The 25,645-nt window shown below is 44.0% G+C and overlaps 1 protein-coding gene across 1 annotated transcript in view; it reads right to left on the reverse strand.

The window, feature by feature from the left end:
• LOC115464516 (oocyte zinc finger protein XlCOF6-like) overlaps positions 1–23,691 on the reverse strand; it is a 35,206-nt gene extending 11,515 nt beyond the window's left edge. The window contains exons 1-7 of the mRNA XM_030194881.1: positions 23,680–23,691; positions 22,977–23,103; positions 19,006–19,062; positions 18,780–18,893; positions 17,276–17,436; positions 15,225–15,351; positions 5,719–5,829 (exon numbers count right to left, since the gene is read on the reverse strand). Of these exons, the coding sequence (XP_030050741.1) occupies positions 5,719–5,829; positions 15,225–15,351; positions 17,276–17,436; positions 18,780–18,893; positions 19,006–19,062; positions 22,977–23,103; positions 23,680–23,691 (709 nt within the window). The remainder of the gene's footprint in view (positions 1–5,718; positions 5,830–15,224; positions 15,352–17,275; positions 17,437–18,779; positions 18,894–19,005; positions 19,063–22,976; positions 23,104–23,679) is intronic.
• Between the last annotated feature and the right edge of the window lie 1,954 nt (positions 23,692–25,645).

Here is a 25,645-nt window from a genome sequence, read left to right on the forward strand (position 1 = left end):
AACTGTCTCTATTTAATTCAGCATAATCCTTCCACTTATCCTTTATGAAGGAGTGGAACGTTGTGTCATAGTACAGCGCTCTCGGAAATCTCCAATAAAATGGTGGGTCTGGAGCACTACTCCATTCTAGTGTAATCCAAATCATAGCGTGATCTGACACTTGTGTAGGGCCTATCTCTGCCTGTGTAAGAAACGTTGAACTATTCTGTGATGTTAATAAGTAATCTATCCGGGATTGCGTTCCATGGGCTCTAGATAGATGGGTATAGTCCCTTTCTCCCGGATGTAGTAATCTCCAAGAGTCCACCAAATCTAAGTTCGAGCAGATCCATGGCACGCCTCTGCTATAATTCACTGGTCTAACTCGTGAGGGGCCCGTGCTGTCCATCAATGGGTCAAAGACCATATTGAAGTCCCCTCCCATGATTATTGAGGGTTGGCCAAACCTCTTCACTTGTCTAATCAGGGTCTGGATAAATTTTGTATCATATTGATTTGGAGCATATACGTTTACCAACAAAAGCGGCTTATTGTGTAGTGTGATGTGTTGTATTATATATTGGCCTTGTGAGTCAACAATCCTATTGTTCAATACACACTGTAGTCCTTTACGGATCAGTATGACCACGCCTGCTTTTTTATTCAATGCTGGACTATCCACCATCTCACCAACCCACCACCGACGTAATTTGCTATGCTCCAGTGTACTTAGGTGTGTTTCCTGAAGTAAGGCTATTTGCGCTTTATGTCTGTTCAATGTTTGCAGAATCTTAGAGCGCTTAATTGGAGAGTTTATACCCCCCACATTCCATGAAACAATCTTTACCGTTATTCTACCTTTAGTCTTTCGGCTAACAGTAACTCAATTTGATTGTATATTCTTGCAGGAGAGAGGTAGCCCATCCCTATCCCTCCCCTTCCATCACACTCATCCCCCTGCCCTCTCCCTCCCCCTCCCTCCCTTTTCCCTTCCCACAACTGCCCTTTTGAGTTCAGATTGAACTCCTCACGTAATGGCACCCCACCTCCCCCCAGTTTAGTCATTTTCTACTTAAGAGAGAGAGAGAGGAGAGAACAAAAACAAAAACAGAACACTTTTTCCCCTCTGTCTCCCCTCCTCTCCCCCCAACTTTAAACATAGTCCTATGCTAGCAAATTGCAGCAGTACATATCCAGCCAACCGGGCAAACCATTTAACCATTAACAAAACAGCAAGACATCTCATTATATCCTTACTCATTAATTACTTGTCCATTATGTCCTTCGTGTCAGTGCTTGTCTTCACTGTGGGCACCTTTTTGTCGTTCAAAATAGGTGTCCATATCTTTGATAAATCCAGTTTATTGGCATGGAGAGGGTCGAGTTTGCAAAGATTAGAATACTCAGTAGTCTGTCTCTTAGCCAACAGGGTTTCATTAATCAGTTCCAAGCCCTTCTCAATAGAGCACCATTTCAGGCCCATCTGCTTGATATCATATTGTCTAAGTCTCCTTCATGACTTCTGCTCACCGACATTGAGTCCCAAAACATATGCATCCATTAACCTCCTCATTCCGTTGTTTTGGACGGTAAGGTATTAATAAATTCTTGAGCCTTTTCCACCGCTTCAAAGGTTCTTTCTGTTCCATCATGAGACACACGCAGTTTAGCGGGGTAAACCAATGCGAATCGAATCTTCCGGTTATGCAGTTCAGCGCACGTCGGCGCGAACGCTTTTCTCGCCGCTGCCACTCTTGCCGAATAATCTTGGAAACAGAGTATGTTGTTCCCTTCGTATTGGAGTTTTTGGCCCGATCGTAGCGCTCGCATGATCGCTTGCTTGTGCCCATAATTTAATACCTTCAAAATCACTGCTCTCGGTCGGTTATCCGGTGGGCTCTTTCAATTCTTAAGGGCCCCAATGCAGCACCGAGCTGTAAGGCCTGTGGGAGCCAGCGTTCTAACAGTTCCACCAGTTCAGAGTCTCTCAGGTGCTCCGGCAAGCCTATGAGACGAAGATTATTAAGTCTCGATCGATTTTCTAGATCGTCCAGCTTTTCTTCTAATTCAGCTACCTTTTTCTCCAGCGCCTCTTTAGGTCCCGCCGTTTCCGTAATTCTGTCTTAAACATCGCTGATTCTCTGCTGCATATGATCTAAATCTAGATGGAAACCATCTAGACATTTGTGGGCTTCTTCCACTCTGTCATACAGAGCTTGCAGCTTTTTGTCTAATGCAGCTTCTACTGCGGCGGTTACCTCCGCTGTTATCTCAGCTGTCCATACGGAGCATACCGAGGAGCATTGCTGTTGTGTTTCGTCCACCATCTTGGTCTCCGCACCTTTGTTTTTGTCCTTGTCTTTTTTCTGCATTTTGGATGCCATTATGCACAATTTTGGCCAGGTAAGCGCTGCCTATCCCTGCTACACCTTTCCCTGCTGTTCCAGTTAGATCTCCGTATGAAAACAAGCTACTGCAAGTGAGTTTAGCGAGTTTGATTATCAGGAGGTTTGGGAGCTTTGCTTTTCAGCGACTGCTCAGCCCCATGGCACCACGTGATTCCCCCCAAGGCATTTTCTTAAGGTATAACCATACTTGAAACTTCAACTAGTTATTTCCAAAACTGAGTAAGAAATCATGTCCCGCCCCCCCTTTTTTACAAAAACGAGATAGCAGGGCTGTGTCGGAATTACCACACTGGAAGTCGCTAGCTTGGCTTCGTATATGCGATGATCTGAATTTTCCACTCAGAATGAGGAAAGGATACATAATTCAAACATATTAACTCAAATGATATGGCCATTCCTTAAACACTTCTTCACAAAAGGGTAGTAAATTCATGGAACAGGCTCCTGGTGGAGATGAACACTGTATCTGAATTCCAGAAAGCTTGGGACAAGTACATAGGATCTGTAAGGGATGGAAAGGAGAGCAGATGGCATGGATGGGCAGGCAGACTGGGTTTGCAGGTGATCCTTTGATACCAGGGGCGGACTGAGAGTGCTCTGGGCCCCCCCCCCCACTCATGCCCACATACTGCCGCCCCCCCCCCCCCCCCACACACACAGATGCTACCTCTGCACCCCCCCCCCCTCCCACACACACACATAATACCGCCACTCCCGCAGCCCTTACCTTGAAGGGGTGGTCTAGTAGCTTGTTTGGGGCACCAAGGGTGGCCCATCCCAATGCTGGAGATTGAAGGCTAAATGAGTGAGATTTTTCTCACAGTCTTAAACCAGTCTTAAACCAGCTCTAGCATATGTACATTCTAATTAATAAATAGTAAATAATTGCTTTTTTTATTCAAAAATTTATTATACAGTACTTAAAGAGATTGACAAACATCACAAAATCTACATCAATGCGGAAAAGAGCAAACCAAACATTAATCTAAGGAACACAACAACATAACCTCTCTCCAGCAGCAGGCATATTATGAATTTATACAAAACCCTACAAAAGTCACTTGGGACCTGAATGACCAAATCTACCATTCCATAAAAGCACCAACGAGGACCTTCCTAGGAAAAGGCAACATTGGAAATATTGCAGTGAGGCCAAAGCATCGATACACTTATTGGGAAAATTGAACAAGCAGGATTACTACTACTACAGGTCCCCACAATCAACATGGTCACACCTACAGACACAAATACAGGATAAGTGACCACAAACTAAGGGGCATTTCACTAAAGCTTAGCGAGTGCTAATGGAATTCGCAGTGCTAAATGCTGCATGTCCTATTTTATACCTATGGGCCACAGGGCACTTAATGCACACTAATTTTTAGTAAAAGGACCCCTAAGAGTAGAAATATGTAAACAACAATTAGCGTGAAAGCTCAAGACGCCAGACTCTACATGCTGCACAACACCAGATAAATAGAAAATGTTACATTTCCTCATGTACAGTGCAAAATATAAAGATAGCAATTCCCAAAACTGACACATTGCAGTCAATAAACGGAAAATAAAATTATTTTTCTACCTTTATGGTTCCAGTATCTGCTCCTTCTTATCTCTTAAATCACTGTCCAGAGCCTCTTGTCCATTTGTCATGTTTTTCTCTCCTCCTATCTTCTTAATTTCTTCCAAGCATTGATTTTTTTCATTCTCTGCATGTCACCAAAATCTCCCTTTCCACCCTTCTCCATGCCCAGCATGACCTCCCGCCCTATTTCCCCTCCAACATTCCTCCAAGCCCAGCACATCCCACAATCTCCGCTTCCACCATGTCCCCCTGATCTCCCTTACCACCCCCTCCATACCCAGGCCAGAATGTTCCCCGGTCTCTCCTCCCCCATTCCTCTGTGCCCAGCACTCCCCTTCCACCATATCCAGCAAAAGATTATTAGAAATAATGGACTGCCTATGCGTGGTCCATCTGTAAAAACTCTAAAGCTGTTCCCTATTTCCATTCTTAATTCTGATGTTAAAATTACTACTACTACTACTACTTAACATTTCTAAAGCGCTACTAGGGTTACGCAGCACTGTACAATTTAGTTTATAGCTAAGGTCCTAGCGAATCAACTAGTCCTTCCAGATCTAATCCGTTCCCCAAAGACAAGCTAAAGATAATGTTCGCCACATGGTTAACTTCCTGCATGTGGATAACAAGTTAAAAACCCCCTTGTGTCTTTTAGGATTAGATTCCGAAAAGGCATTTGACCGGGTTCATTGGCCTTTCATGATTAATGTTATGTAGCGATTGGGATTGGGATATTATTCCTGCGCCCTCGGTTTTCTAAGTCGCCCACTTTGTATTGCAGATCTTCATAATGCTCAAAAAGCTTAAATAATCGTAATTCAGCCCCGCTCAGCTGCTCATCATGCTCCTCCGCACACGCCTCCAAGTCCTCCACACGCCCGCCCAACTCTCGCAGATCAACGCTCAGGATATCCATGCGCTCTAGAATTTTCTTTTTGGAGGATTTGATCTCCGTTCTGTAGATAAATCTCTCTTATCTGTCCCCTTCTCCTCTACTGCTAATTCCGGACTCCGTTCCTTTTATCTTGCTGCACCTCTCGCCTGGAATAGACTTCCCGAGCCTGTGCATCTAGCCCCGTCTTTGGCTGTTTTCAAGTCCAAACTTAAAGCCCACCTCTTTACCACTGCTTTTGACTCCTAACCGTCCTTTAACCTCACCTCTTTATTCCCTTACCCTTAATTGTTCTGTCTGTCTCCCCGTCTTATCTAGATTGTAAGCTCTTTGAGCAGGGACTATCTTTTTGTGTATGGTGTACAGCGCTGCATATGCTTTGTAGCGCTATAGAAATGATAAATAGTAGTAGTAGTAGTAATTTGATCTCCTCCTGAATCTCTGTTAAGCATTTGGTTATGTCTTTTGAAAGGCCCCATTTAGAAGAAGCTTTACCTGCTTCGATAAGGAGCATAGCGGAGTCAGAGTCCGAGTGCGAGCCGACGACAACACGTGGCGCCGTGGGGCCTTGCCCGCTTGCCTTACTGGTTGGCGCTCACTCTCCTTCCGAGCTGTTGACATAGCTTCCATAGGACCAGAAAAGCCCTCACTCAAGTCAAAAACGTTGCCCCGATGAAAAAAGTTTTCAAATCAGGGGTGGATGGTTGCTGATATTGCTTAAAGAAGGCAGGGACGCATCAGAGCTACAGACTCAGGCAGCCATTCAGGTCCTAAGTGTCCAAATGTTTGACGTTTTACACCATCTCCTGTGATCTAAAAATGCAAAGCCCATTAAATCCAAAACATTTACTTACTGTTGGAGTCATTTGGATTTTCTTTTCCCTTCCACTCAGATTGTTGAGTGAAATATTTCTCATCTTCATTTTCAATCTTGAATACAACATCAGGATTAACAATTGAATAACCTGCCAATAAAAAGTAGGAAAATTACTGGAGAGGTTCCGTCTCTGATGGAGCCGTGTGTGATGTGTGCATGGAGGTGTATGTATATGTGTATATACAGAGATCTTGGGGTGTGTGTATTTGTCTGACAAAGCTTGGAGAGAAGAGGCAGAAGTGGCCTGACACTTGGTTAGATTATATCATAGAGTTTTTCCTGGTACAGAGATTTCTCTTCATAGTCCTCCTAGGTGGAAGCATTGCAGGTGCCAATCTTCTGGTTATCATTTGGAGAGGTTATATGTTGTACACTATAGTTGACTCGTGTGCAGCTGATATGTCATGACCTTATGCAGAAGTTTCAGAAAAAATCTTTGAGGTAAATTTTCTCTCTGGATTTCTGTTTACATAAATTACTTTCCTAAATCTTACTGCACAGATTGTGTGTTTTTAGGTTTCATTGGACATTCAGGCAACCACTTCACTGGTTAAATGCTGTCAAGTGATGGATGTAATCATCTGTGCAATAGAGGGCTGCACTGAACTTCAGCACAAAATGCTTTAATGCAAGTGCAGAACGTTACTCTTGATACAGTAAACTAATGACAAGCAAACTACTGATGTACTACAAAATGTGGAATGATAGAAAAACAGCACAAATTACGGATTGACTTTGGAATACAAAAATGGTTCCATGTCGGGAACAGTATAGGAATTCAAAAGAACTGTTTGCTCTCACGTTGTCAAGCATTTAACACTGGATTGCAAATTGGATTGTTTTTGAGTGATTACTGTAGAAATATACTAGCCCTTGCTCTCAGTAAAATACAGGCCAATGGCTCAGGATAAGAGCTAGGCCTCTTTAAATCAAAAATCACCTCTGACACAGATACATTTCACTGTAGCAAGTGCTGAAATGAGGTAATTGAGAACTGGCAGAGGGAGGGGGACTTTGCTCTGTAAGCAACAGCTTGACTAGCACCAAGACATGGGTCAGATACAAGTAGGGGGGGGGGGGAGCGAAGAGAGCAAAATGACCTGTGAAGTCATCTCACAGATGCGCTCTGAACATATTTTGTTTATACTTAGGGCTTGAGAATATGTGAAGTCATTTTGATCAACTGATAAGGGCCAAGGGCCCTGGTGATAAGGCTAGGATCCATTGGAATCAATGGGGTCAAAATGGTATAAAAGGGGTATTAGCGCAGAAGACTTCAGAAGAGCAGAGAAGACCACAGAAGGCTGTAGACGTGTCGTGAAGAGCTGTTCCACTATGTGAATGCCTGATTTGCCTGTACTGCTATTGGTGAGATTGTAATAAACTATCTTCTTATATCCCAGTGAGTCCTTCTGATTATGGAGCTTGTCAGTGCCCAGTCTATACCATTATATATACTGAATACTGGGTTTCCTTCTAATTAAGGAGCCTGCTGCTGCTCTGTGTAAAACTGACATGAGCAGACACAAGGTTGGGGTAATTAAGTATTGGGAGGGAACATGCGATCCTTTTCTGGATAGTAGAAAGGCCCTGGCTTCCGCTGCCCAACGGAGATGGCAGACCTAATAAATTAACATTATCCAGGACCTAACAACAGTAAGACATTTGATTATTGGAGGAGAATTTAAAAGTGCAGGTCATTTATAAGAATAACAGCAGAGCCACTTAAGCAGATAAGTTCATGTTTTTAGTATCTTTGGATGAGTGACCCACATTGGACATTTGTATACACATGAGAAAAACAACCAGTAAGACAATAGCAGACAGTACAAATAATGCTTTAAAAGGATTAAGAACTATTAAAAAACTGTTGGAATAGGTTACGTGATTTTTTGAAGCCACTGAGCAACCAGTGAACTGTCATTCGGAACTTAACAGTAGTATTTTATTTTTTGGGGGGGGATTTATTTAATGAAAATACGAGGAAAAATAACGTTGATTTTTTTTAATTAGGTTTCCTAGTAATTTTGAAAAAATTCTTTTTTTGGGTGGGGGGGGGGGGGGAACTGGACTTTAATAGGTACGCCAGTGTGTATTAGATTGATTAAATTTGAACTGCCAGACCTTTTCACCATGGGTTCTCTCTTTCTCTACATTTAAGGCTGATCGGATAAGATTTAGGTGGGCCTTGCTTCTGAAACAATTATCACATTCTGAACATTTAAATAGTTTCTCTTCCATATGAGTCATTCAGTGAAGATTTAGGTGGGCCTTCCTTATGAAATTCGCTCCAGCCTCAAACCATCCCAGGTCTCATCCAGGACATCTATGAGAATTTAGTATAAGAATTTCTTTTAGCTCTGTTCTCCCAACGATGCTTTTGAATATGAAAAATGGTTTCATGTCGGGAACAGTAGAGGAATTCAGAAGAATTGTTTGCTCTCATGTTGTCAAGCATTTAACAATGGACTGCAGATTGGACTGTTTTTGAGTGATTACCCAGAACCTAACAACAGTAAGACATTTGATACTGGAGGAGAATTTAAAAGTGCAGGTCATTTATACGAATAACAGCAGGTCATCCCCGATTCCCTCTGGTGGTAATCTGGTCATTTAGGGCACTTTTTGGGGCCTTATTCGTGAAAAAACAGGGTCCAGGAAAAGTGCCCTAAATTCTAGCTACAAACGCATACTTTTTTTCCATTATCGGCGAAAGGCGCCCATCTCTCCTCGGCCGATAACCACGCCCCAGTTCCACCTTCGCCATGCCTCTGACACGCCCCCGTCAACTTTGTACGCTTCCGCGATGGAGTGCAGTTGAAAACGTCCAAAATCGGCTTTCCATTATACCGATTTATTCGTTTATGTGAGATAAACGTCTATCTCCCGATTTGGGTCGAAATCTAGGCGTTTTTCTCTTTCAATTATAAGGTGGATAGTATACTACTTACATTATCAACACAATATGTAATAGAACATTTTAATTGACAGTGAAGGGTAAAGCAAAGATGGAACATATCGATAGGTAAGAGAGTAAGAAGAGTTAGAAAGTAAGGTGACTGATTTAAAGAAAGTTGCACATGAGGTCAGAGATGGTTTAATATTGTGGATATCCTGTAAACCTGACTTGTGGCGGTGTCTCCAGGACCAGGTTTGGTAACCACTGTCCTATCCCATGACTCTCCTCTGGAGTCTTTTCATGAGGTATTTTGTCAAATGCTGTTTTATGTGTTGTTCCTGAGATTTGCTTTATGTATCTTTTTCTGTTGAAATTGTCCTTTAAGAGAAGATTCTCTGTTTTTGTATTATTTCTGAGGTCTGCTTTGTGTATCTTTGTGAATTATTGAGGCCGATGTAATTCTGTCTCCCGGCTTGTCTTTCTGTAGTTAGTTGGTATTGGTAGGTGCACCTTAGAATAGTCTATTTAGGTTTTGAAAGTTTACTCCTATGCAGTTGACCGCCCTTGGTTTTGTTGAGTGTCTACTGCCCTGCCAAAGCTGAATGTAAGGAGTGTGCTTGGTTTCTGGTTGCATTTCCCCAATTTCTGTTTTTACAATATTCATGCTAAGCCAGAACAGTTGTAAGTTGTCCCGTGATTAGTAAAGTGTCAGTGTCACATAGTTAAGGTAGAGACAGATGATGTTTCCTTGTTGACAGAGTGTGCTGAGTCCAGGAAGGGTGTGGTACATCTGTTCAAGAGGATAGTGTGGCTCCTGGTATTAACCATGCTCCCTTCTCCTCGGAATACTGGAGAGGCCCTGCTAGCCATATTCACCTCTTCTCAGAAGCCTGGAGAGGCCCCTATGCTTACTGATCCTGCGGAGGTAAAAGTTCAGACCGGGAACAGACTGCTTACCTATGCGACTGGTAGTAGTGAAGCATACGATAGCCCTGCTAGAAAGGGGTATAAGTCCTGACGATGTGTTATCTATGTGAGCTCCTCAACTCCATGAATAGGGGGATGATGGAACAAAGGAAGTTTGTCACCATGACAGCCATGAACAAAATTTGTGTTGGCCTACATGTAGCAACAGACTAGTTAGTGGATGAATTGAGAACACTACTACTATTACTTATCATTTCTATAGTGCTACTAGATGTACGCAGTGCTGTACACTTGAGCATGAAGAGACAGTCCCTGTTTGAAAAAGCTTACAATCTAATCAGGACAAATAAAGATGCTGTGGAGGACTTGCAGCCCATCTGCATATCCTCACAGCCTTCTCCGAGGTGACTCCCAGGTCCACCCCAATCCTCCCAGGGCCTTCGCTCCAGGTGCCCAGCACTCCCACCAGTTGCCTTCCACCAGTTGCCTTGCAGCCCACCTGCATATCCTCATGGCCTTCTCTGGGGTGACTCCCAGGTCCACAAGGAACCTCCCAGGACCTTTGCTCCAGGTGCCATGCATCATCATTTTCTCTATACACTTTGTATTTTCTCCCAGTTACTACTTATGGATCCTGTACACTTTCTCTTCTTGGTACTGTCCCTTTCCAATCTCCTTCTCCATTTCAAACCATTGTATACAGCAGGAACACATTGCCCACCTTCTGCTTTCATCATCTCACTATCTGTCTTCTCCCTTTCTCTCAGCTCTCAACCTTCAACATTTCCTTCCTTCCATTCAACCATCTCTATTCTATATACTACTACTACTAATCATTTCTATAGCGCTACTAGACGTACACAGCGCTGTATACTTGAACATGAAGAGACAGTCCCTTCTCAACAGAGCTTACAATCTAATTAGGACAGACAAACAGGACAAATAAGAGATAAGGGAATTACTAAGTTGGGGATGATAAAATAAGGGTACTGAACAAGTGAGTAAGGGTTAGGAGATAAAAGCAGCATCAAAAAGGTGGGCTTTTAGCCTAGATTTGAAGACATCCAGAGATAGAGCTTGATGTCTATATGAATCATGTCTCTCCTACTGTTCTCTGTACTCTCTTGCTCCTTCTCCTTTTGTCCACTGGGGATATCAATCCCAATCCTGGTCCTCCACATCAGCTCTCATCCTATTCATGCAGGTCAAATCGTGATGTCTCCAATCTAATTTCTGATCATCTCTTTCCCTCTTCTTCCCTGCTTTTCTCATGTGCTCTGTCTACAACAAACTTTCCCACATCCATGACCTCTTTATCTCTCATACTCGCCATCTGCTTGCCCAGAGACTTGGATTTGCCCTGAAGACTATGCTTTAGCCATGGCCCTGTGTCACGAAGGTTACTTTTTCTCCCATACTCCTCGCCCGGTTGGCTGCAGAGGTGGTGTTGGGCTACTTCTTTCACCCTCCTGTAGATTTCAACCTCTTCTTCCACCTCAGTCTCACTGCTTTTCTTCCTTCTATTCACTCCTCTGCCTCTCCGAGTAGCAGTCATTTATAGACCCCCTGATAAGTCCCTTTCTTACTTTCTCACTGACTTTGATGCTTGGCTTTCCTTCTTTTTTGAACCTTCATCTCCTTCCTTCATTCTTGGGGATTTTAAAATTCCTGCTAATGATCCCCCTGACTCTTATACTTCTCAGTTTCTCGCTATAACATCCTCTTTCAATCTTCAACTGTGCTCCACTACCCCCACTCATCAGAATGGCCACTGTCTTGATCTTATCTTCTTCTCCAACTGCTCACTCTCCAGTTTCTGCATCTCAGCTCTTCCCCTCTCTGACCATCATCTGATAACTTTAACACTTTAACTCCCCCTCCCCCTCCAAGTCTTGTCCAATCTACTACTACTACTATTTAACATTTCTAGAGCGCTACAAAGTGTACGCAGCGCTGTACAAACACAGAAGAAAGACAGTCCCTGCTCAAAGAGCCCACAATCTAATAGACAAAAAGTAAAGCATTTAAATTTAAAATATTTAAGCAGTCAAGCACAAGAGAACAGTCAATCTCAACCAATACATTTAGGAATCTTCAGGCTATTGACTCTTCTACTCTGTCCTCCAGTGTTTCAAATCTCTTCTCAAACACTATGCTATCCAAGTCTGTCAATGAGGCTGTCTCTTCCTATAATACTATTCTCTCCTCTGCTCTGGATACTCTCGCTCCTCCCATTCCCCACTCTGTAAGGCGTACCAAACCCCAGCCTTGGCTGATCTCTAGAATCCACTGCCTACGTTCCTGTGCCTGCTCTGCCGAACGCCTTTGGCTGAAATCCCATGCAAATGCTGAATTCATACATTTCAGATTCTTGCTGACCTCCTTCCAGTCTTTTCTTTCACTTGCCAAACAGGACTAGTACATCCACTTGACAAATTCTCTTGGCTCAAACCCTCAACGTCTCTTTGCCACACTGAACTCTCTCCTCAAAGTGCCTTCACCTCCAACTCCCTCTTCACTTTCTCCCCAGACTCTGGCTGAATATTTTCATGATAAGGTTCACAAGATTAACATTGAATTGTCAACCAAGTCACCTCCAACTCTTCTTCCTTTAGTCCATTCTCTCAACCCCCCTTCAACCTCTGCCTCCTTTTCTTCCTTTTCTGAAATCACTGAAGAGGAAACTGCACATTTTCTTTCCTCCTAGAAACTAACTATCCATTCCTTTGATCCTATTCCCACCCATCTACTTAGCACTATCTCTCCTACTGTCATCTCTTTTATCTGTCGTATCCTCAATCTTTCAGTTTCCACTGCAACTATTCCTGATGCCTTCAAACATGCCATTGGTACACCACTCCTCAAAAAACCTTCATTGGACTCAACCTGTGTTATGGAACTGGTAGTGAGCCCTTGTGCCTCGACAGAGCACGGTGAAAAAGGAGGCCGCACTCAGTCAGGCAGTCAGACAACCCCTAGCTTCACCTGGGGATGACCACTGTTCCCCAGGAGTTGAGCTCCCAGGTGCGGGTGGCCACCAGGACTTCAGGATACGAGCGGGGTTGGACGGCCGCTAGCTGAGCAAGGCAGCAAATAAACAGTATCAAGTCCAAACCGAGAATCAGGGCAGGCAGCAAAGCAGAGAATGTCCGGTCCAAACCAGAAGTCAGGGCAGGCAGCAAAGCAGAGAATGTCAGGTCCAAACCAGAAGTCAGGGCAGGCAGCAAAGCAGAGAATGTCAGGTCCAATCCAGAAGTCAAAGCCAAGTCGGGAGAAGACACCAGAATGCTCAGAACACGCACCAGACCTCTACAACGATAGAAGCCGAAGCAAACTGATGACCATGTTCAGTTCTTAAATAGGCCTCTCATCAGGAGATCCCTGCCACAGCTGACGGGCAAGGAACCTCATTGGGCACGCCCATAGGAATAAGCCTCTCAAGATGGCTGCCCCTCAGGAACCGCAGTAGATGCTCTACTCAAAATGGCCGTCCTTCAGGAACTGATCAAATGCACCTCTCAAGATGGCCACCCCTCAACTGAACCTTCCAAGATGGCCGCCGCCAGGAGCAGCGAGGTAGGAGTGTAACAGAGTGTAACAACCTGTCCTTCCAACTATCACCCTATCTCCCTCCTCCCTTTTCTATCCAAGATACTGGAACATGATGTTCACCGCCGTTGTCTTTCTTTCATCTCAAGCTATTCTTGATCCACTTCAATCTGGCTTTTGCCCTCTACATTCAACTGAAATAGCCCTTGCTAAAGTCTCCATTGACCTATTCCTGGCCAGATCCAAAGGTCTCTATTCTATCCTCATCCTTCTAGATCTATCTAATGCCTTTGACACTGTTGATCACCGCATACTCCTTGATACGCTGTCCTCACTTGGATTTCAGGGCTCTGTTCTTTCCTGGTTTTCTTCTTATCTCTCCGATCGTACTTTTAGTGTATACTCTGGTGGATCCTCCTCCATGTCTATCCCACTATCAGTTAGTGTACCTCAGGGATCTGTCCTGGAACCTCTTCTTTCTCCATCTATACTTCTTCCCTTGTTACTCTGATCTCATCCCATGGCTTTCAGTTATCCCAGATCTACCTTTCCACACAAGAAATTTCAGGCCAAAGTATCAGCCTGCCTTTCTGACATTGCTGCCTGGATGTCTCACCGCCATCTGAAACTAAACATGATGAAGACTAAGCTTCTTATCTTTCCCCCTAAATCAACCTCTTTAGCTGTTCCATCCCCTCTACCATTTTGGTTGCTCTTCTTTGAACCTTTTCTAACTGCGCTATATCTTTTTTGAGATACGGAGACTAGAATTGAACACAATACTCAAGGTGAGGTCGCACCATGAAGCAACACAGAGGCATTATAATACCTTTGGTCTTATTTTCCATCCCTCTCCTAATAATTACTAGCATCCTATTTGCTTTTTTGGCTGCCGAAGCACACTGAACAGAAGATTTCAGTGTGTATTGTCTAGAATGACACCTAGGTTTTATTCTTGCGTGCTGACTCCTAAAGTGGATCCTAGCATCATCTGTCATTTGGATGCCCAGTCTTCTAGTTTCCTAAGGTCTTCCTGCAATTTTTCACAAACCACAAGTGTTTTGACAACTTTTAATAGTTTCCTCTCATCTGCATATTTTAATCACCTCACTTACTTGCTACAGAAGGGTGAGTCTGTTCAGACATCTCTGACTCAGGATGATCTATGAAGGGGAGATCTTCCTCTTGTTTAATGCTCAGTGAGCACACAGACGTTACAACTGGAAGGCCTGTGAGAGAAAACACATTTACAAGGATTCACCAAGTATCTGATAATACTAAATTAGGAAACCGATTTTAAGTGTCCAAATGTTTGATGTTAATGACCTATCTCCTGTGGTCTAAAAATGCAAAGCCCATTAAATCCAAAACATTTACTTACCGTTGGTAGAGTCAATTGGATTTTCTTTTCCCTCCCATTCAGACTGATGATTGAAATATTTCTCATCTTCCTTTTTAATCTTGAATATAATATCAGGATTAACAATTGAATAACCTGTCAATAAGAAGGAAAATTAATTTTCAATTGTATTTGTAGAATCCCACAGGAGGTTCCATCTGCTTCATGTATATGATGTGTGCATGAAGGTGTGTGTGTATATGTGTATGTACAGATATCTTGGGGTATGTGTATTTATCTGAAAAAGCTTGAAGAGAGGCAGCATCAGAGGCCTACTATTTGATTAAGATTATATCATAGAGGGTTTATGGCCTTCCTAGGTGGAGATATTGCAGGTGCCAATCTTCTGGTTATCATTTGGAGAGGTTATATGTTGTACAATATACTTGACTAGTGTGTAGCTGATACGTCATGACCTTATGCATAAGTGTCAGATGAAATCTGAGAGGTCTTCTGTACCAAGCTATTTTGTATAGGAATGGGAGAGAGACTCCAGCTGGTGTTTTGTGAAGCCTCTAGTTTAAGGTATGATTTAATCTTACAACAGATCCTGAAGCAGTGATATATTTCACAGGCTCCTATTGAATATGGGATGGCATCAGAAGCCAGGTTCTAAATTTCAGGTGCCCATGGTATCTAGTTCCTATGATTTTTACACCACTGATTCCATAATGTGCTTGTGTGGTAGATGACAGAGAAACATATTTACCTCGTGACATGAGGATGTCATGAATCTCCTTGATGACCTTCTTGTACAAATCCTTCTGCCTTTCTCCCAGAATGTCCCAGTCCACTTCCAAGAAATAAGCAGCAACATCCTTGAATATGACCAAAGCCTAGAACAGCAAACAGAACACCTTACATCAAACTTTTATTTTTTCATTTCATTTTATTAAATATACACTCAGTTATCAACATACTTCTAGACGGTTTACAATGAACATATATAATAGTTCACTTATTTAAAAAAAAAGGATATAAAAACATAGGAGAGTGTAGGAGGGAAGTCCTGGAAGCCAAATTTAGGTTCTTAGATAAAAAACTGAAAACTAAAAGAACCAGAGTAACAGTCTCAGAAATACTCCCTGTTTCACATGCAGGAGCCAAGAGATTTTCAATGTTTGGGTGAGACAATGATACAGGGAAAAAGGATTTAGATTTGTTAGGAACTGGACAACATTCTGGGGAAGTGGAAGCATGTTTCAAAAAGATGTGTTGAACCTTAACCAGGGCAGAATCAAATGTTTAAAAGGAAATACAACAACTTTTAAACTACAACTTGGGAGAAAGTCGACAGTCACTCAGGAGCAGATGAATTGGGGTTAGGTATCTTTAAAACAGGGAAGTAAGGGCATCCGGATCGGGAAGTTGCAACAAAGGGAGGAGTAGGCCGGACATTTTAAGAGCAGATGGAGAGTAAAGACTGCTAACTATCCCTGTCAACTAGTAAGCTTGCTGTAAATAAGACAAAAAAACACTTTGAAATGTCTGTATACAAATCCTAGAGGCCTTTTACTAGGCCTGAGTAGGCTATGGGGGAAACGGCACATGGCGGTCCGACAGTAGTTCCGGCTCACACTGCACCATTTCAGGGACAGATTTTTTTTTTTTTTTTTGGGGGGGGGGGGGGGGGGCGGGATCTGTGGAAGGAAGACAACCAAATGGAACACTGTGATATCAGGTATAAATTATATCACCATGATAGGGTGGATTAAACTGGAGAGTGGTAGCACAATGTGTTAAAGAAGATATTGAGTGGAACAGAATAAAAATTCAGCAGGAAACAGATTGCAAAGTGGATAGAGAGAGGTCAGAAACAGTGAGAGATACAGGGAAAATGACAAAACTTGATAAAGGATGAGTGAGGATGTTATAATGCCGTTGTATCGCTCCATGGTGCGACCGCACCTTGAGTATTGTGTTCAATTCTGGTCGCCGCATCTCAAGAAAGATATAGTAGAATTGGAAAAGGTGCAGCGAAGGGCGACTAAAATGATAGTGGGGATGGGACGACTTCCCTATGAAGAAAGACTAAGGAGGCTAGGGCTTTTCAGCTTGGAGAAGAGACGGCTGAGGGGAGACATGATAAAGGTATATAAAATGAGTGGAGTGGAACAGGTGGATGTGAAGCGTCTGTTCACGCTTTCCAAAAATACTAGGACTAGGGGGCATGCGATGAAACTACAGTGTAGTAAATTTAAAACAAATCGGAGAAAGTTTTTCTTTACCCAACGCATAATTAAACTCTGGAATTCGTTGCCGGAGAACGTGGTGAAGGTGGTTAGCTTGGCAGAGTTTAAAAAGGAGTTAGATGGTTTCCTAAAGGACAAGTCCATAAACCGCTACTAAATGGACTTGGGGAAAAATCCACAATTCCAGGAATAACATGTACAGAATGTTTGTACGTTTGGGAAGCTTGCCAGGTGCCCTTGGCCTGGATTGGCCGCTGTCGTGGACAGGATGCTGGGCTCGATGGACCCTTGGTCTTTTCCCAGTGTGGCATTACTTATGTACTTATGACAGTAGCAACTAAAGAAGATAAAGGGAAGAGAAAGAACGACATGGGATAATGGTGGGGGAGAAAAGAAAATGAACTGACAATGAAAAGAGAAAGGTAAAAATAAATATATATAAAAAAAATAGAACAAACACATTATCTACACAACAAAGGTTAGAAGTCAGAGGCTGTGTTATAACACCTCATTCTCACTATCCCTGGTCCAGAGGAGGCATCTTCCCTGTAGAAAAAGTTTGCATCACCTCATTACTAGCTTTAATCCAAGCTTCATCACATGCTTCAGGCAGTTGCTCACATGTGCCTATGGTGGTCAGATTTTCTCTTTCCTTATATCCCTGAGGCTTAGTCCTGAATCCATCTTGCTCAAACCGGATTAAAATGTCAGGTTTGACACTGTAGGAGCCTATTATAAGAAAAAGAAAGCATTATAAGTTGGGGTTTTTTTAAGTTACCACAGAGTCATTAAGTTCCCAGAATTATGTACAGAACCAAAAAACAGAATAAGGGTACTGCTGTACTGATCATCATCAGAAACTTATTCTAGAAATACCCAGATATTTCATAATGTGATGAGCAACTCCTTTCTCAACAGCTACAAACAGCTCTGTGGTAAATATCTGTCATCAGGAGGGGTTTTGTTTTGTTTTTGACCCAGACTATTTTCCATCTAATTTCTGTAGATCAGAAATCAGATTCTGCTGACCACCCACAACTGGAAAACTGTTAAATCATTATAGGGTAGATTTTTAGCTTGAAGCAGTCAGCGGGTTTTAGTTGCTTATAACCACAAGCTGAATTAACCCCAGAGAGTCAATATCAGGTCAGCATTCAATATACAGGTAAGAATGGTCACACAGAAGTTAATAGGGCACTGGCCAATATTCATACCAGCACCCGGTAATCTAAGCAGATAAAGTTATCCATATTTGTAACTGGTTAGTGAACTGAATATCAGTGCAACCAGTGAAGTGCTGGATCTGTCTAAGCTCAACCCTAATACTATCCAATTAATACACTGGCAGTCAGAGGGATATTCAGTGACACTATCCAGTTAAGGGCCACTGAATATATGGGAATGACCAGCTCATTGGGGTTTAACTGGTCAGGAGTCTCTCCTGCTCATTTAAACCCTTTTGAATACCAGGCCTAAGATTTTATAAATCAGAGTGAAAGAGGTCTTCAGCCCCCACTAGAGGGCACTGGTGACAAACAATTCCTAGAATGGGGGTGATTGAAACGGCAACAATGACATAAAATGCCCCCATCCCCACATACTAAGAGGCAGGTATCGACAATTAACCCCCTAGATCACCTTATGCCTCTATTTCAACACTTAGAAGAAGGCTGAGGGGTTAGATTAAGGACATTGAGGTAGTCTGCACTGGTCTGCATTTTAAGTGATCACCTACCCAAAATGGTAGAGAACTGACGAAGAAGACAACTGGGCCTTGCAGAAGGCATCATATAATTTCTATTCTCCTCCTGCTCTATAATTAGCCCCTTCCCACAATAAATGTTAACTCCCTAATAGAGACTGTCTCATGTCTGTGTATAGCGTGTTGTACATCTAGTTGTGCTGTAGAAATGTTAAGCAGTAATACTAGTAGTATTAGCGCTGCTGCTCAATCACATACCCCGACAGTATCTGTTTTACAGAGAGGATAAGTTTCTTATCTCACCAGCTCTCAATTCCTAAATAATCCTGGTGGAGTTTATTAAGACGTGCAGGAGGAGTATTATTCTTACTTGTTACAGGAGGGTGAGTCTGTTCAGACACCTCTGATTTAGGAGGATCCATCAAGGGGAGATCTTCCTCTTGCTTAACACTCAACGAGAACACAGACGTTACAATCGGAAAGCCTGTTAAGAGAAAACACATTACAAGGATTAGGAAATGGATTTTAAGTCTCCAAATGTCTGCAGACTTTAATCTGGAAATTCAAAGCCCTTCAAATCCAAAACATCTACTTACTCTTATTCGGGTTTTCTTTTCCCTCCCATTCAAAATATTGAGTCAAATATTTCTCATCTTCCTTTTTTATCTTGAATATAACATCAGGATTAACAATTGAATAACCTGTAAGTAAGTAAGTAGGAAAATTGCATTTAAATTTATATGTAGAGCCCCTGGGAAACTTCCTTCTGTTTCCTGTTCTGAACAAGCAGCGTTTTGCGCCAGGATCTGCGCCCAATTATAGGTGTGAGGATTTACACCCACTGAAACCTGGTCTAAATTCTCACGAATCTTCGTTATTCTGTAACACAATCCTGCTTATAATCGAACGAGAATAACGCCCAAGTTCCGACCTAAATCGGGAGATGGGCGTTCTTCTCACAAAAACAAATAAAGCGGCATAATCGAAAGCCGAACTTTGGACGCTTTCAACTGCACTCCGTCGCGGGTGCGGACAAAGTTGACGGGGGAGTGTCGGAGGCGTGGTGAAGGCGGAACTGGGGCGTGGTTATCACCCGAACAGAGATGGGCGCCCTTCGCCGATAATGGATGCGTTTGTAGCTAGAATTTAGGGCACTTTTCCTGGACCCTGTTTTTTGACGAATAAGGCCCCAAAAAGTGCCCTAAATGACCAGATGACCCCCAGAGGGAGTCGGGGATGACCTCCCCTGACTCCCCCAGTGGTCACTAACCCCCTCCCACCACAACAAATGATGTTTCACAACTTTTTACTTTCACCCTCAAATGTCATACCCTCCTCCCAAGCAGCAGTATGCAGGTCCCTGGAACAGTTGTTAGGGGGTGCAGTGGACGTCAGGCAGGTGGACCCAGGCCCATCCCCCCCCTACCTGTTACAATTGTGCTGCTTAATGCTACTAGTCGTCCAACCCCCCCCAAACCCCCTGTACCCACATGTAGGTGCTCCCCTTCACCGCTTAGGGCTATAGTACTGGTGTAGACTTGTGGGCAGTGGGTTTTGAGGGGGATTTGGGGGGCTCAACACCCAAGGGAAGGGTGCTATGCACCTGGGAGCTCTTTTACCTTTTTTTTTGTTTTTGTAAAAGTGCCCCCTAGGGTGCCCGGTTGGTGTCCTGGCATGTGAGGGGGACCAGTGCACTATGAATCCTGGCCCCTCCCACGAACAAATGCCTTGCATTTATTCGTTTTTGAGCTGGGCGATTTCATTTTCCATTATCGGTGAAAAGCAAAAACGCCCAGCTCACACCTTGGCGAATAAAGCATGGGCGTCTATTTTTTTTAAAAAATACGGTTCACTCCGCCCCTTCACGGACCCGTTCTCGGAGATTAACGCCCATGGAGATAGGCGTTTCTGGTCGATTATGCCCCTCCATGTGCAAATTCCAGGAACGCCCCTGATCCACCCATGTCACTCCTGTGTCTGCACCCCCTTTCTAGATCCACGAGTAAGTTTAATGCCAATCAGCATAATTAGCACCCATGTATCAGTGCTAATTGGCTCATTATGCAAATAAATTGCACATACACACTTTTGAGGACCGTATATAGAATTAAATCAACACTCTAAATCTTGGGCTGTTTGTATTGGCCTGACTAGGTTTGGAGAGAAGACGGAGTTGTAATTTGCTGCCTGATTTATATTAAAAGTTGGAGGTTATCTGGTGCCTCATTTCTATTCGTGAACCTCTAAGATAAGTCACGGCAGGTGTCAAACTTCTCTGTGCTATCTGGTTACCATCTGAAGGGGTTACACACTTTATGGGGTAACTGACTAGTGAGCAACTGACAGTCAGGCCCCTTATACAGAAGTTGTAGCTCTCAGCAAGAACGATCAAAATGTTGTTGTACAGAAAAGGGAGACAGACTGCAGCTGGTCTTTTATGAAGCCTCTACTTTAAGGTAAACATTTATCTCAAAGCACAAAGCAGCATCTTTTGCGTCAGAAGCCAGATCTCAATTTCAGGTGCCCATGGGACCTGGGATCTTTCCAGCTCTGATAAAATAACAGCACCCATTCAATAATGTGCCATTTTTGCAAAAACTTCATTGGCTACCAGTATAATGCAACTGCACTCCATCGCGGAAACGAATAAAGTTGACGTGACGGGGGCGTGTCGCAGGCATGGTTAAGGCGGAACTGGGGCGTGGTTATCAGCCGAGGAGAGATGGGCGTCTTTAGCTGATAATCGAAAAAAAAGGCGTTTTTGCCACGATTTTGGGTCACTTATTTTGGACCCTTTTTTTCACGAACAAGTCCCAAAAAAGTGCCCCAACTGCCCAGATGACCACTGGAGGGAATCGGGGATGACCTCCCCGGACTCCCCCAGTGGTCACTAACCCCCTCCCACCAAAAAAAACACCAACTTTAACAACTTTTTTTCCAGCCTGTATGCCGGCCTCAAATGCCGTACCCACCTCCATGACAGCAGAATGTGTTCTATCCTGTGACAGCCTTTCCCTGGGTCAGATGTGGCTCCCGTGTTCACTACAGGGTCACATTAGCATTGCATTGTGGTGGGTGTAGGGTATTGGGCTCCGTGATTTCATTAGCTTGTGTTACAGTCTCACGATGTTGGTAGTTGGTAGGCTTTTCTCCCATGGTGCTTTTCCCCCTGCCTACTGGGTCAGAGCGTGTCCAGTTTTGTTTCCGGTAGTCCATGAGGTAGTGGCCATTTTTGTAAGCCAGTTTTAGATCCCTTCCATGTGTTAGCCACGTTAGAGAACTTAGTTCTTATCTTGAATGTGGCTGAAAGAGGGTATTGTACAGCATTCTGCTAGCTCTGACCTCATGGGCGTAGTTTGACTGTTTCATTTGGGGGGGCAAAGGATGGGGCGGAGCATATTAGCATATCATTTGCATATATATATGCAAATGAATATGCTAATTTGGAGGGAGGAAGGAAGGGAAAAAGAGCTATATATACAGATAAGCATACACATACACATATATACTTGAGTGGGCATTCAGATGTGTGCACACATACACACAGACACACCCAAACATGTACATATGTACACACACATGTAAGCCAGTTTTAGATCCCTTCCATGTGTTAGCCACGTTACAGAACTTAGTTCTTACCTTGAATGTGGCTGAAAGAGGGCATTGTACAGCATTCTGTCAGCTCTGACCTACTGCTAATCTCAGTACCAGGGAGACTCGTTGCCAGTGGGGCACAACCTCTGATCTGCAGTTAACTGTGAGTAAGCATGCTTATTCCAATAAAGGACGTTTTCGGAGAGATCAGTCTTCAGATGTCAACTGGTGTGCCAATGTTATACAGCAGCAACCAGTCCTAGAGGCCTGCTTGTATGCAGGTCCCTGGAGCACTTTTAGTGGGTACCGCAGTGCACTTCAGCCAGGTGGACCCAGGCCCATCCTCCCCCCCCCTACCTGTAACACTTGTGCTGGTAAATGGGAGGCCTCCAAAACCCACTGTACCCACATGTAGGTGCCCCCTTCACCCCTAAGAGCTATGGTAGTGTTGTACATTTGTGGGTAGTGGATTTTGGGGGAGGGGGTTGGGTGCTCAGCACCCGTGGTAAGGGAGCTATGCATGTGGGAGCTTTTTCTGAAGTCCACCGCACTGACCTAGGGTGCCCAGTTGGTGTCCTGGCATATCAGGGGGGCCAGTGTACTACGAATCCTGGCCCCTCCCACGACCAAATGGCTCGGATTAGGACGTTTTTGAGCTGGGCGTTTGTAGTTTCCATTATCGCTAAAAAAAGCAAACGCCCAGCTCAAAAATGTCCATTTTTTCGAAAATACACTTCGGCCCTCCCCTTCACAGACCCGTTCTCGGAGATAAACGCCCATGGAGATAGGCGTTTCCGTTCGATTATGCCCCTCCACGTCATACTTTGTATTGTTATTTGAATATTTTTACTGCTGTAATTGTCTACTGCTCATGTTTGATTTATTCTTACTGTACACCACCTTGAGTGAATTCCTTCAAAATGGCAGTAAATAAATCCTAATAAATAAGTAATGATAGAGAAGGCATATTTACCTTTTGATGTGAGGATGTCATGAACCTCCATGATGACCTTGTTGTAAAGCTCTTTCTCCCATTCTCCCAGAATGTCCCACTCCGCTTCCAAGAAATAAGCAGAAACATCCTTGAATGTGACCAATGCCTAGAACAGCAGACAGGACATCGTCAAACACAGTTTCATTATCATGTCTTTTAATAGACTTTGTTATATGATCTCTGTCAATAAGAAGGGCAGACAATGCAGTGGCACCGGAGACCGGTGCTGGACTTTAGCTGGCGGGGGTTGAGGACCCCCGTCAGCCAAGGTATTTGCTGCAGAAGTGGGGGGAGTGGCAGGGCGGGGGGGGGGGGGGGGGGGGTGCGGTGGCGGCGACAGAACAAAATGTGCTCCCCACCTCGGGCTCTGGCCCCTCCCACCACAAAGTCTGGCTGCACCCCTGATTAGAGCAGCGCCCTAACGTGAATTATGTAAACATTTGCATTAACTTAGACCCCCAAATACTCAACTTAGAACTAATTTGCATAAAGTTAGAGCACAAATAAACCCATGGCAGACATATGCAAGCGTCCCACACCTGAATACTTCCATTAAAACTCTTGCATACACTTTTGAACGTTAATATTTATTTATTTTATATTCTAGGTGTCAGTGCAGGTATTCAATGACCTCACTGCACCGGGGTGATTTTTTGTGCCATTTAAGGATCACCCTAGTTACCAAAAAGCCCATAATCGTCCCCCTCCTTTTCCCAGCAACCACTGGGCTTTTTAAAATTAAAACTGCGCCATATGGAGGCATGCGCAATCGCTCAAACACCCCGATTTCAGCCAAAGTAATAGTTCCATAATTAGACCCGTCTCAGGTCACAAGTCCACCCTCACTCAAATTATTGAATAAAATTGATGGTACAGTGGTTCCTGAGGCTCTGGAGCCATCGGCATCTCTTTCGACCGCAAATGCTTGGGTGATGTCACTGATGATGTCAGCGTGTTTCCCCAATGTTGTGCTCACATGCCCAGCGATTCCCAGGCCTCAGCAAGTACAGGACTCTTCCTCCCAGCCATGCCTGGCTCCCTTCACCTCAGCGGCGGCACAGAACCACACGGTTTTCCCGCAGCGGACCCGCCACCGGCAGCAGACAAATCCTCAGAGCCTTTTCCCAGAGTTCCCAAGACCAGGTAAATATATATATATATATATATATATATATATATATATATATATATATATATTATACTGCCTACTTATACAGGTATATTTTAAATTCTTTTTTTATGAAAATGAAAAATGAAGATAGTTTGAAAATATTATATATCTTGAATGGAAGACTTGGCCATTCCCTACCCCCCTCCACCGAGGACTAGGTCTTTTGCCCCCCCCCCCCCCCCCAACTCTGCAGAGAGTTGTACTGCAGTCTAGTAATTCCAATATAAGGTAAAATTATGTATAATCATACCTGATAATTTTCTTTCCATTAATCATAGCTGATCAATCCATAGACTGGTGGGTTGTGTCCATCTACCAGCAGGTGGAGATAGAGAGCAAACTTTTGCCTCCCTATATGTGGTCATGTGCTGCCGGAAACTCCTCAGTATGTCGATATCAAAGCTCCATCCGCAGGACTCAGCACTTAGAGAATTACACCCACGAAGGGACACTCTGCCCAGCTCACCACCGCCGAAACGGGGGAGGGGAATTAACCCAGCTCATCCCCACACAAGTGGGGGAGGGGAATCCGTCCAGCTCATCCCCGCGGAGCGGGGGAGGGACACCACACCCGCCGATGCGGGGGGGATCTGGCTTATCCTGCAACCGCAACCGCGGGAGGAGCTGACTGACCCTAACACCGCCGAAGCGGGAGGGGTACAAAGCTGCCCTACAGCCGCACGAAGCGGGAGGGAGTGCCGGCAGAATTTATGTCTCAATCCAGCCCCGTAAAACGGAGGGGAGAGGAATGCAGCAGCTCACTGTAACACAAACTCGTCTCAACTCTTGAAGAATCCAAGTGAAAGAAGAACTTGAACACGAAGTCCTCCTGAAGTAACTGAAGGCTAAACTTGAACCTAAAATTCAACCAGAATATAAACAGTACAGATATCTGGGAGGGGCTATGGATTGATCAGCTATGATTAATGGAAAGAAAATTATCAGGTATGATTATACATAATTTTACCTTCCATATCATCAAGCTGATCAATCCATAGACTGGTGGGATGTACCGAAGCAGTACTCACCCAGGGCGGGACATAGAAATCCCTGACCTCAACACTGAAGCTCCAAACCGGGCCTCCGCCCGTGCAGCCACAGTCAAACGGTAATGCTTGGAGAATGTATGAGCCGAAGCCCACGTTGCCGCCTTGCATATCTCTTCCAAGGAGACGGATCCGGCCTCTGCCATTGAGGCCGCCTGAGCTCTCGTGGAGTGAGCCTTCAGCTGGATAGGCGGCACCTTCCCCGCGGCCACATAAGCCGCTGCAATGGCTTCCTTGACCCATCTTGCCACTGTAGGCTTAGCAGCCTGCAGACCCTTACGAGGACCTGCAAACAGGACAAACAGATGATCCGATTTCCGGAAATCATTGGTCACTTCCAAGTATCTGATGATGACTCGTCTCACATCCAGATATTCAAGAGCGGAGTACTCCTCTGGGTAGTCCTCCCTACGAAAGGAAGGGAGACAGAG

Source organism: Microcaecilia unicolor, chromosome 3 (assembly GCF_901765095.1).
Source record: "Microcaecilia unicolor chromosome 3, aMicUni1.1, whole genome shotgun sequence".
Taxonomy (NCBI): Eukaryota; Metazoa; Chordata; class Amphibia; order Gymnophiona; family Siphonopidae; genus Microcaecilia; species Microcaecilia unicolor.